This window comes from Antechinus flavipes, chromosome 3 (assembly GCF_016432865.1).
Source record: "Antechinus flavipes isolate AdamAnt ecotype Samford, QLD, Australia chromosome 3, AdamAnt_v2, whole genome shotgun sequence".
Classification (NCBI taxonomy): Eukaryota; Metazoa; Chordata; class Mammalia; order Dasyuromorphia; family Dasyuridae; genus Antechinus; species Antechinus flavipes.
The window spans coordinates 582,847,197-582,860,520 of record NC_067400.1 but is presented as its reverse complement, the minus strand read 5'-3'; the positions used below and the strand labels follow the sequence as shown (position 1 = coordinate 582,860,520).

Sequence of the window (13,324 nt, the reverse complement as noted above, 5' to 3'; positions counted from 1 at the left end):
TGTCAGGGTCTGGCACATTAGGAGGGGCTTAATTCCATCACTCATTCAAAAAACATTTAAATGCTCGCTGTGCCAATTACTATTATTAAAAAGGGCAAAAACAGTTTCTAGCTTTAAGGAACTCACAATTTAATTAAGGGAAAACAACAGGCAAATGACTGTGTCCATGTAAGATCTGCAGAGGGTAAATGAAAGGGACTAAGAGGAGGGAGGGGATTTGGAAAGGTCTTTTCCAGAAAGTGAGACTCGAGCTGAGACTTGAAGGAAGTCAGGGAAGTCAGGGGGCATTCCAAGTCTGGGGGACAGCCTGTGGGGAGGGGGGGCAGGTGGGCAGAATGTTGTATGTCAGGAGCAAGAACACCAGTGGATCATGGGCACATGGAAGAAAGAAAACAGAGAGAAGACTGGAAAGGTAGGAAGAATGAAGGTCTGCTTGTTGATCTGTCAGCAGAAGGAATTTCTACACTGGGAATTCTCACTTCAGCAACATTGTAGGTACCTCACTTTGAAATATTCTCCCTTCCTCCCTTCCTCCATCCTTTCCTCCCTCCTTTTCTTCCTTTCTCCCTTCCTCCCTCCCTCCCTCCCTCCATTCTTCCCTCCCTCCTTTCCTTCTTTCCTTCTTCTATCCCTCCATCCTTCCCTCCCTTCTTTCCTTCTTCCCTCCCTCTTCATTTCCTTCCTTCCTTCCTTCCTTCCTTCCTTCCTTCCTTCCTCCCTCTCCCTTCCTCCCTCCCTCCCTCCCTCCATTCTTCCCTCCCTTCTTTCCTTCTTTCCTTCTTCTATCCCTCCATCCTTCCCTCCCTTCTTTCCTTCTTCCCTCCCTCTTCATTTCCTTCCTTCCTTCCTTCCTTCCTTCTTCCTTCCTCCCTCTCCCTTCCCTCCCTCCTTCTTTCCTTCCTCCCTCTCCCTTCCCTCCCTCTTTCCTTCCTTCCTTCCTTCCTTCCTTCCTTCCTTCCTTCCTTCCTTCTTCCCTTTTTTCCTTCCTTCCTTCTTCCCTTCTTTCCTTCCTTCCTTCCTTCCTTCCTTCCTTCCTTCCTTCCTTCCTTCCTTCTTCCCTTCCTTCCTTCCTTCCTTCTTTCCTTTTTTCCTTCCTTCCTTCTTTCCTTCTTTCCTTCCTTCCTTCCTTCCTTCCTTCCTTCCTTCCTTCCTTCCTTCCTTCCTTCCTTCCTTCCTTCTTACCTTCCTTCCTAATGAACAAGAATCATACAAGATGGGCATTAAATGCAGGGTTGTGTTTTGTATTTGTCAGTTATTTAAAACCTTTTATTAAGCACTTACTGTGTGCCAGGGGCTGTGCTACACATCTTTTGGGAAGAACTTTCGGATGGCTCACATCCCAGATTTACTGAAAAGACTTAGCCAATATCTTTTTCACAACACTTGGATGTAGGGGATGGAGACTTAGAATTTGGAAGTTTTGAGTTCAAATCCCACCTCAGACAGTTATTAGTTGTGTGATATCGGAGAAGGCCTCTGTATTCCTCCTCTATATAACAAGGGGTTTGTACTGGATGCCCATAAAGGTCCCTTCTAACTCTAGGCCCAGAAGTTGCGCTTATGATCATAAGGGATCATAAGGAGCGAGTTCCCGAGAACAGCAAGGCAAGAGCGGCGCCCCGGCCCGGCCCTCCCCGCCCCTCACCTTGCGTCACCACCTTGCCGAAGACGGGCAGGCTGTCCAGAGTGGAGCAGTTCCAGCGCCGGTTCCGGAACTGATACTGACACTCCTCGATGGCGAGCTGCGCCCCGCGCCGCACCGAGTCCATCACCTCCAGGTTCCTCTTGCACATCTGCACCTGCCTCTGGATCAGCCCCTTCAGCTTCTCACAGGTCTCCTCGTCAGAAATGCTGCCCACCGAGGACAGCTTGGCCAGGTACCTGGGGAGGACAGGAGGGGGCGGCTGAGGCTGCAGCTGGCGCAGGAGCCCTCTGCCGAGTCCCGGGAGCCCAGAGCTGGAGTGATCTCGGGGCTGGCTCCCCTCCCCAAGCCGGGCTCTCCCCCGGGATGCAGGCTCCCCTTGAAGGTGACCAGTGAGGGGGACCTCACTGCCTGTAAGGCCACCCGTCTTTGACGGTTTACACGGGCAGGAAAGTTTTTCTGCCTTAATTATATCGTACTAGAATCTGAGAATGGGTCTCAGAAGGCATCTGATCAATGCCCGAGAGGCAGCAGAGAGAGACGTTGAATTGTTAGTCAGGAAGACCTGAGTTCAAATTCTGCTCCAAATACCTTCTTAGCTCTATGACTCTGGGAAGTAATTTGACCCCTGCCAGCCTCAGTTTCCTCATGTGTAAAATGGGGTTTTCTATCTCCCAGGTTTCTTGTGAGGATTAAATGCTATATTTGTAAATCGTTTTGCAAAGCTTAAAGTGGTATCTACCTGTTATCATTAGTAGTGATGATTTTGTTTTTCAGTTGTTCCAGGCGTGACCAGTTTTCTGTGCCCCATTTGGGGTTTTCTGGGCAGAGACACTGGAATGGTTGCCATTTCCTTCTCCAGCTCATTTTACAAATGAGGAAACTGAGGCAGGCAGGATAAAGTGACTTGGTCAGGGTCACACAGCTAGTACGTGTCAGAGGCTGGATCTGAACTCAGGAAGCCGAGTCTCCCTCTAGCCTCACCTAGCTGCCTGTCATCTGCAGAGCACCTACTGTGTGCCAGGCCATGGGCTCAGAGCTTTACAATTATCTCATCCACTCCTTACAACAACCTGGGTAGATAGGATTACTCTTGTCCCCATTTTCCAGGTGAGAAAACCTCGCAGACTGAGGTTAAATGACCTAGTGTCTGAGGCTGGACTGAGCTCCCGGCTGGGGCTGTACCTACCGTGTCCCCCCACCTCATTATTACTTCCCTGGGCTTTGGCTCAGGGATCCCCCAACTTCCCCCCAGCTCTGAAGCCGCGGCCCTGGGAGGCGGCCCATCCCACTAAGAAGCTGAAATCCCCGAGACCTACACCCCGACCCCTGTTCTGCCCGCTGGGATGCTGCAAGCCCGGAGCATGAGCACCTGTGCGGCTCCCAGCGCAGTGTCCAGCACGGTGTCCAGGGGCCCTTCCTGGGGGCCAGCCCGGCCGGAAGCTCCGAGTCAGCCTCTCAGCAGCTGTCTGGCCTTGGGACTGCCCGGGTGCCAAGCTCTGTCCCGGCGTGGCAGCCAGTCGCCCCTCCCCTCCCTGCCGGACTCACAGGGAGCGTGGGGGTGGGGAGGGTGAATGTGCCCTGTCTTCCTGCCCAGCGCCCAGCCTGGCCAAGCCCTGCGAGGTCCCTCAGAGTGAGCCAGAGCCAGCAGCGGCAGCACGGGGCTCGGGCCAGCAGGCCCCTGGCGGCGGGGTCCCCAATCCCACCCACACGCTCACTGGGCCCCCTCGCGGGTTACCGAGGCTCCCACCATGCTGAGATCCGAGCCTCCCTAGAGGCTGCAATAAAAAAGCCCACATCTCTCCGGGGCTTTTTGTGGGGGCCCTTCAGCCCCCCCAACAACTCAATTTAATCCAGTAAACATTTATTATGTGCCTACTGTATGCTAAATGCTGGGGGAGGTCAAAGAATGCTGGGAGGTGCTGAAGGAGTTATGAAAGGAAGGAAGCGGGCTACTGGGTAAGGAGCCCTGTCCTGGGAATGAAGAAGGCCTGGGTGCAAATTCTGGTCCCCACTAACTTCCTCTGTGCCCTCTGGCAAGCCTCTCTCTGAAGCCATTTCTTCTTCTGCAAAACGGGGGGTCTGGATGATCTAGAGAGCCCCTTCTGGCACCGGGTCTCCACCCCACGCCGGAGCCGCCCTAGAATGCAATTGTCTGGTTCCAGTCCTTCCCTCCCAGTGATTACCAGGGGGCCACCACGCGGCTGTCTCTCTGTAGCCCTGCTCTCAGGGCCTTCTCACAAGTCCCCCTGCCCGTCATCCGAGCAGAGAGGCTGGGCCCCGGGGGAACCCCCTGAGCTGGGGCTCCTCGTGCCGCTCCCCCCAGGCGCTCGCGGGTCTCCAGGAGCCCCAGTGTCTGCAGCGCTGCCGTTCCCTCAGTGTGCGGCCCGGAGCCCCCGGCCCCGGCAGCAAGGAGAAGCCCCGGAGCCCCCGGCCCCGGCAGGAAGGAGAAGCCGGAGCCCCCAGCCCCGGTGCCGCAGAATCTCGGGGTTAAAGGCCTCTGAGCCCAGAGAAGTATCACCCAAGCCCTGGAGCCCAGCTTCTGTCTGAAGACCTTGGATGTTAGGAAACGCCCTCCAAGGGCTCCTTCCGGTTTGGACAGCTCGGATTAGGAGACCACAGAATGACGGTCAGGGCTGAAGGTGAGGAAGGGAGAGCGCCGGGGACTTGGACAAAGAAGCCGTTTGTTCCTCTTCTCTTCTATCTCCCTCCTATTCTCCATCCATCCATCCTCCCATCCTCCCTCCCCCCCACCCATCCATCCTTCCTTTCTTTTCTTGCTCTTCCCCCTCTCTCACTTTGCTACACGAGAGGATGCTCCCTAGGGGAAAGGCTGTGGGGAGTCTTATAAGAAGAGGGCGACCCTGCGGCCTCCTCCCCCTGGCCCTCCCTCCCCTCCCCCTCAGCTGCTGACCCCGGCCCCTTCCTGCTGTCTGTAGCACCGAGGGCCTGCAGGGGGCACCAACAACCAAGCTTGGGACGGGGCCTTGCGGTTTCTCCAGGATCCCCAGGCCGCCGGTGGGCCCCGCTGGTGGGGTCCCGAGCCTGGTTCTTCGGGCCCCTGTGCTCTGAGTCTGCCGGCAGAGGCGACCGTGCAGCTGGCCGGGCCCCCCGGGGTCAGCCATGGTTAGGGACCGTCCCTCATTTCCTCTCCCCTCCTCATGACCGGGGCCGCTTGCCTTCTCTCGGACTCCCCCTGGCTGGGTGTCCTTGGGCACAGGGGGAACCTGCTGCGCCTCAGTTTTCTGCTTTGAAAAACGAGGGACTAGGGCTAGATCCCCCGAGGTCCCTGCCCAAAATTCGGGCCTCTGGTGGAAAAGTTCTCTCAGGACTGTGCCGCCTTCAGTCAGTTAACAGGCGACGATTAATCAATCAGGGAATTACCTGATTGATTAATTATGTGCTTTGCTAGAAACTGGGGATGCAGTTGAGATGAGGAAAAAAACTGCCTTCAAGGAGCTTCCACTCTCTTAGGCAGATACTACATACACAGGGAGGCAGACTGGTGTGGGGGAGACCCCTCTGAATTTGTAGTCGGAGGATCTGAGTTCAAATTCTGATTCTTCCATTGAGTATCTGTGTGACCTCTTAGGCCTCAGGAAGTTGGGCAAGAGAGCCATTTAGATCCTCTCCAGCTCCAAATGTGTGATTCTATACACAGAATACAATGGTTCAAAATATATATCTTCCCTTGGGTACTTTTGGCTTTTATCAAATGAAATAACTTTTGTTGTGCACTTAGCCCAGGATCTAGCACATAGTAGGCACTTAATAAGGGCTTCCTCCCTTCCTTCCCTCCTTCTCTTCCTTCTTTTCTTCTTTCTTACCTTCCTTCCTTCCTCCCTCTCTCCCTCCCTCCCTCCTTCCCTTCCTTTCTTCCTTTCCTCCTTCCCTAGAAGGGAATATATGATATGGCCTAACCTCATTTTACAGTCCAGGAAATTGAGGACCAAGGGGAGGGGGGTAATAACTTGCCCAATAGATTGTACTAGCTCTAGTTGGTGGTTACATCAGGTCTCGAACCCTGCTCTCCTGGGTTCTGTTTTGCCAGAGACAACCTAAGGGTTTGACTGTTTGTATGAGGGGGCAGGACCAGGGAAACCGGGCTAGGGAGTCATGTTTTCTAGACTAAACCCTCCTGGATGGGCAGAGAGGCTGCCTCTTCCGTTCCCTCCACGTACCCTCCGGGACCCCCTGGAGAGAACACTTCCTGGCCTATTGGGCTGAGGGAGCCCCAAGATGAGAAAAATAGAGATTCAGAGAGTTAAACAGATCTGAAGGGACCATAGAACAGGGAAAGTCCAGGCTGGAAGGAAGAGCCTTAGACATTTAACAGCCAAGGAAAATGAGGCTAAAAGAGGAGTGCCTTCTTCAAACGGGTGGGATAAGGGCCAGGCCTTATGTCCAGCATCCCCCACCCGTTCTCTGTGCTGGCAAGGAGGCTTCCTGATGTTCAAGGCTCAGCCTCCATTCAAAAATGATCCTGAAGTGCCTCCCCTGCTGGAGGGCCTGGGGATAACGCTTAATTCCTCCCCTCATCTAGGGGCCAGGGTGGGCAGGGAGGGGCCCATGCACACAGACCTCGGGTCCAGAAGTCAGGAGGAGAGAGCTCATGGCCCAGTGCGGTCGGAAGATCTGTGTTCTAGTCTTGTCTTTAATACGTGCTAATTGCTTGACATTGGGTGATCATTCACCTTCTCCGTGTCTCTTGGGCAGTTCTCAGAGACTATGGATGATATGGATCAAAAATTGTTTTGAATACTTTTTTTTTTGCTGAAGCAATTGGGGTTAATTGTGGCCAGGGTCACACAGCCAGGAAGTGTGTCCGAGGCTGGTCCTCCTGACTCCAAGGCCGGTGCTCTATCCGCTGTGCCCATGAGATCATATTTGTAAAGCTCTCTAAATAGAAACAGGTGGGTTTTGAATCCAGGCTCTGGTCTCCAAAATCCCGCACTACTTCCCACGGCCCAGAAGGTCCCAGCTCTCTCTGTCCCAACTCTTTCTTCCGGAAATCTCATCTTCTAGGTCGGCCTGCCCAGCTCTGAGGGTCCTCCCTCTGTGAGCAGACTGGAGGGTTGGGAGTGGCTAGAACCGTGCAAAGTCACCAGAGGCATCCTTTTGGTCCATATTCCCCTCATTTCCTTGAGTAACGAGTTTGGGGCCCAGATGGACCCGTTCGCAAACTTTCTGCTCTCAGAATCCTCCTCATTCTTACTGTCAATATCCTTACTATTTTTAACTTTCTGAAGCGAGCTAGTCGGCCAACAAGCATTTGTTAAGCACCCAGTGTTCTAGGCTAAGTGCTGGAAGGTACAAAGTAAGGGAATAAAAGATGATTCTCGGTTCCCAAGTTGCTGAAGTAAATCGATGAATCTTACAGGAAATCTCAGAACTGAGAGGAGCAACAGCCCTCCCTGCGACACGTGCCCTGTGGGGATGGGAAAGTCAGCCCTTCCTACTTTTGGACAGATCCAACTCTTATAGCAAGATCTTTTCCCTCCCCTTTAAGTTAGAATTTGTCTCTGCGCATCCCCCTCCTGCATCCTACTCCATCAGACCCTCACGACACTATCTGGTGGTCCCTGAGCACGAGAGCTCCCCTTCGCCGATCAGAGACCCCTAGGAACTGTGCCCTGGGAAGCACCCGCAGAGGTAGTTGGAGAAGTGCAGCTTCTCGAGCGTTAACTCCTGGGCTGGCTCGCCCTGCTGCATCCCAGTCAGGGGAGACGGAGATGCTGCTTGGAACCTCCCCCGGAGCCCCCTCAGCCCTGCTCACAGCCAGGAAAGGAGGAGAACCTTCCTCCGGAATCGGGTGGATGAGGATGAGCCCGCTCAGACCTTGCGCTTGGCTCTCTGGAAGATATCCCTTTTCTGTCCTAGAATCTGGCCTGGGAAGATGCGTCGGCTTCTCAGCTTTCCTACCCACAGGTGGCTTTGGTGAGGAAACTGAGGCTCCCGAGAGGGAGCGGCTCAGCCCAGCTCATGCGTCACGGGAGCATGCTGGCAGGGGACTCCTTAGCTTCACCCAGGAAGGGCCCCCGAGGCTCCCTCTCCTCCTGCTACCCCTTGCAGAGTGTTAGACCAGCTGCCAAGTCATTTTGGATGGGGGCCCATCACCCGCTCCCACCCAGTGAAAGGTCCCTTCTCATTTCCAAGTTGAGGAGCTGAGAGGATGCAGAGCTATATTTCCCTTCCCCCGCCTGACCCCAGTGTGGACTGCTCTTCCCACTGACCCCGGCCATATGGCCGAGTGCCCCTGAGGAGGAGACTTCCCTCATGGCCATTGCTAATTGAGCACAGACAGCTCACTTCTCTCTGTTTCTCAGTTTTCCCACCTGAAAATGTGACAAGACAAGATGGTTTCTAAGATCCCTTCTAGCTTTGACATTCTGTTTGTAACATTCTGTTAATGAGCAGTCTTCTGGCTCTGACACTCAACGTTCTAAGTAATAACCCTCCCGACATTCAATGTTCTAAACAATATCCCCCATACTCAATGTTCTAAGCAATTTCCCTGCCTCTGACATTCATTCTAAGCAATCTCCCCCCTGACATTCAATGTTCTAAACAATATCCCCCCATACTCAATGTTCTAAGCAATTTCCCCCATCTGACATTCAATGTTCTAAACAATATCCCCCCATACTCAACATTCTAAGCAATCTCCCCGCCTCTGACATTCAACATTCTAAGCAATCTCCCCCCTGACATTCAATGTTCTAAACAATATCCCCCATACTCAATGTTCTAAGCAATTTCCCTGCCTCTGACATTCATTCTAAGCAATCTCCCCCCTGACATTCAATGTTCTAAACAATATCCCCCATACTCAATGTTCTAAGCAATTTCCCCCATCTGACATTCAATGTTCTAAACAATATCCCCCATACTCAATGTTCTAAGCAATTTCCCCGCCTCTGACATTCAACATTCTAAGCAATCTCCCCCCTGACATTCAATGTTCTAAACAATATCCCCCATACTCAACATTCTAAGCAATCTCCCCGCCTCTGACATTCAACATTCTAAGCAATCTCCCCCCTGACATTCAATGTTCTAAACAATATCCCCCATACTCAACGTTCTAAGCAATTTCCCCGCCTCTGACATTCATTCTAAGCAATCTCCCCCCTGACATTCAATGTTCTAAACAATATCCCCCATACTCAATGTTCTAAGCAATTTCCCCCATCTGACATTCAATGTTCTAAGCAATATCCCCCCATACTTAATGTTCTAAGCAATTTCCCCACCTCTAACATTCAATGTTCTAAGCAATCTTCTGGCTCTGACATTCAATGTTCTAAGCAATCTCCCCCTCTGACATTCAATGTTCTAAGCTATCTCCATGCACTGACATTTGATGTTCTAAGCACTCTCCCCGCTGTGACATTTGATGTCCAAAGCAAACTAGCTGTGACATACGGTGTTTAAAAGTACTTTTCAACTTTGACTTTCCATATTCTAAACTCAAGGAGTACAGTGAGTGCTAGTTTATGTTGTGAGGCTTCTCTTGGCTCTGAAGTTCTGTATCTTAGGAAACCTCTGCCATTAGCTGATTGACACTTAGGGATACCCATGGGAGCAGGACCTGACCGAAGCTATTTAACAAATCAAGGCAGCAAATATTTTTAAAGTTCTTCCTTGGTGCCTTGTGCCCCATGAGCCCCCCAGTGACAGAAGGGAGCCCCTCTGACTTATATAATGGCTTGACTTTTCCCCCAGAGACAGGAGGATCATTCACTCCTCTGAGAGGAAAAGACTGAACTCAAATACAAACAGCACTGGCCATTCCTGGAGACATTTGGAGAAGGGGCTGGTAAGTGGGTCCCTGGGCCCCTCAGCTCCCCATGTCCATTCCAGGTCCTGTAGAAGCACCCAGCTGCTGCTTTTCTTCAGGCCACTTCTCTGGTTCCATCTTTAACACCCACATTTAGGCTCCTTCCTGGCCCTAAATACCAGGTTATTGATTTACCACCTGCTCCTGAGCCGCCTAAGGATCCGAGCCATCCCCTTGGCACTGCTAAGTCTCCCTTCCTGGCCCTGAAGATTTTGCCTGCCTGCCTCCTTGCAGTTGGGGGGCCAGCTCCTCCATTTCTAAAAAGGTCACCCTGAAGTGGAGGTGGCAGGACCCTCCAAGAAAACCCTTCACCTCCGTCCCGTGCTCAGCTCCCCTTGGCCACCGGCCTGGAAGGCTTGAAAGCCTCAGCTCTGCCAGGAAGATCCGATCCCTTTGACCACCTGCTGTTTTCATTAAAACTAAAATTAGCTGGGCCGGCCCCAAGCTCTTCCAGGTTTCTTTCTTCCTTTTTTCCCCCCTAAATGTACAAATTCCTAGAGTAAAAACGGACCTCTCCCCAGCTCCTCCCCACCGGCTCATTCTCTGGAGAAAGTCAGGCCCGCGAAGGGGGATAGCAAATAGCTGTAGGACTTGGGGGGGGGCGAGCCGGAGTGGTCTGTGCTTGGGTCCCACCGTGACCCTCCCCTTGTCCAGGTGGGGGCTGGGACGCCAGCCAGGCCCGTGGAGCCTGGCTGTCCACTCCTTCCTCCGCGGTCACATTTAGAGACTTTATGACCCTCACCATTATCACCCACCCTGGGGGTGGAGGAGGGCCAGAACAAGGGAGCCATGTTTTCGCCCAGGGGCCTGCCCACTCCTGTTGGAGCCAGGCCCTTGAGGGTAACCAAAATACTGACGCTTATGTCTGTGCATCAGCTTCGGGCTTCCCAAGTGCTTTTCTCAAGGCCACACTGAATGCTAAACTTCCAGGATCAGGCACTGCAGAGATGAGAAAACAGACAGAGAAGAGAAAGCGCTTGATGCTGGTATAAACCCTCTCTCCTCTGCTGGAAAATGAGAAGATGGGCTGTGTGGGGTCTCCATCCCAGCTTGATGAACTGGGACCTCAGGACTTGCTCAATCACTGTTAGTGACCTTCAGATTCCCTGACTGAAAACCCAGCACTTAAAAAAATGTAACTTATTTTTCCATTAACAAGCATTTTTTGTCTTTACCTTCCCATTTTTTAAAAAGAAAAAACATCAAAAAAAAAAAGCATTCTGCAGCAAATACACAGTCAGGTCAAACTAAGTCCCACACTGTCCTGTCCCAAACTGGGAAGTCTCATTCTGCGTCTAAAATATGGGACTTGTCGGTCCCCCTCCCCTCTGGGGGGCTCTCAGGCCCCTCTCTAGAAAGGTTAAAGGGGAAAGGTGGGCACTCCTTGTTCTCCACACCTGAGAGAAGATGGAAGGGCGTAGCCAGGGTCACGGTGACCTCAGGGCACTGAGTCTGTCGGCTCCCCATCCCGTGTTCTGTCTCCTCCTCAGCGATTAACAGGCTCAGGTGAGGGAAGCTAGCTGGATGAGCGCCTGGGACTAGGTGTCTGGGCGGGGGCAGGACTGATGGTCATTCAGTTATGGATGGGAAAATTTGGGTTTTCTTCCTGGCCAGGGGATTATCTCTCAGATATCTCAACTGTAAAATAGGGCCAACAGCACTGACCCACTGGGTTGCTATGAAGATCAAATGAGGAAATGTACATAAAATCCTTTACTCTATAGTTTTATAATTACACTTAACCGGGTCTGCCTCAGTTTCCTCATCTGTAAAATCAGGATCATAAATAGCATTTACCTTTCAGGGCCGTGAGAATCAAATGAGCCTTACATCTGACATCATAACACACTATACTATGACATGATATGATATATTACCATGCAAAGTGATGGCAGATAGGTAGCACAGTGGATAGAGTGCTGGGACTAGAAGCAGGAAGACTTATTTTCCTGAGTTCAATTCCAGCCTCAGACACGGTTTAGCCCTGTGACTGTGGCAAGTCAGTGCATGCTGCCTCAGTTTCCCCATCTGTAAAGTGGGGATCATAATAGCATTTACCTCTCAGGGTTTTTTGGAAGATCAATGTCATATCAAATCTCCTCAAAATTCTGGACAAGTGGTCCAACACAAAGACTTGCTTGGAAGACCTTGAGTGAGAGAGAGCCCATCACCCCTGAAGGCAGACCCTTTCATTTGGGGGAATTGAAATGAAATTGAAATGAAAAACAAATTTAACAGTTAGGACTATCCCTTTCATTTGGGGGATGGTCCTAACATAAATTTTCTCATTTCAAATTAGAATTTATTTTCCCACAACTCCCCTCCAAGGAGAAAAGTGGTGGGTGGTCTCAGTTTCTTCATCAGCAAAGAGGGGAGTTATATTAGCTGGCCTTAAAGATCCATTTCAACTCCAAAATCTCTGAGCCTAATAAAGCAAATTGGAGCCAGCTTTGCCATTTATAGCCTCTCAGCCTCAGTTTCCTCATCTCTAAAATAGGGTTAATAATAGTCCTTACCTCACAGGGTTGTTGTGAGGACCAAATGAGGTAGTACATGTAAAGTGCTATATATATGGCAGCTATTATTATTCCACATGACAGTCCCTCTATTACTGGAAGATAGCAGTCATGTTCCTCGAAATCTCCTTCAAGTTAAAAATCTCCAGTTCTTTCAACTGATCCGCATATGATATATTCTTCATGTTCTCTTTTGGGTCATTCTCTTGGATACCACCCAATCTTTCTTGGTCTTGCCTGAAATAAGTTTATAACTAAACAAAATAGTCTAGACAGGGTTAGTCCAGGGCAGAGTAGAAGGGGATTCTTACTTTCCTTCTGGATGTCCACTGCTTTTCAATATATCTCAGACTGGCAGTCCATCTTTTTTTTTCTCTCTCTTCCCCTCTGGATCATCCCCTTTCTTCTTTTCATATTCAATCCCTCTTTATTCATTCTCTTCTTCCCCACTGTCCATGTTTCCTCATCCCTTGCCTTTAGCATTCTTTCAAGCTATCTATTTGAACCTTTCCTTTTCACAGACAAACTCCCAAGAAAATGTCCTCTGTACGCCTTTCCTTTCTATCTTACCTTCTGCCTAACTCTCAGTCCCTTTGCCATTATGGACCCCCCTGTTGATCTGTTGAAACCGATCCTTCTAAAGCCATCCATAAAGTCTTCCCTGCTAAATCTTACGGTTTTTGGTCAGTTGTCATCCTCTTTAATCTCTCTGAAGCATCTGACCCTGTTTGACGATCCTGCCCTTCCTCCCCCACTCCAGCTGCCATCTTGCTGCATAATCTCTTCCTTTTGTATTTAATAACAAGGCTCTCTCTTGGCTCTCCTCCTCCATCTGGGATTGTTCCTTTGTAGGGTTATCACCAGGCCCAGTTTTGGTGACTATTTCCGTGCTCATGGCCATCCAAATTTGGCCTTTAGTCTTGTCAGAGCTGTCACCTGACCCCAAGCCTCTTGCCTCCCAGTTCAGGTCTTGTCTCCTTACATGCTGTTTCATAAAAACCCATCTTTTTGTGCCAAAGGTTCTTAAGTGTTTCTTAGAGAAGAGCTGAGAGTGTTCAGGGCCTTGGAGGAACTCGAGCCATTTATGGATTTTTTTGTTCCAGGTGAGAACCAGCAGGGCAGCCCCTGGTCTCGGGAGTCTGCAGTGAGAGCTAGGACTTTACAGGAAAGTCGACAGGGCTGGGCACCGCTTTGGGCCAGGAGAAACAGAAGGGTTTGGCACTGTGTCTGAAGGTAGGAATTGCTTCGTTCTCACCCTATCCCCCGGGGACTTCCTTGCTGATTGCCAGGCCTACGAATGGGGTGGGTGGGAAAGGGATGGAATGC

General features: G+C 51.1%; 1 protein-coding gene across 1 annotated transcript in view; it reads right to left on the bottom strand.

Annotated features, from left to right (window-relative positions):
- The window catches only part of WNT4 (Wnt family member 4), a 41,954-nt gene that overhangs the window by 15,816 nt on the left and 12,814 nt on the right, over window positions 1–13,324 (bottom strand). Inside the window, exon 2 of the mRNA XM_051988300.1 lies at window positions 1,646–1,881. Within this exon, the coding sequence (XP_051844260.1) occupies window positions 1,646–1,881 (236 nt within the window). The remainder of the gene's footprint in view (window positions 1–1,645; window positions 1,882–13,324) is intronic.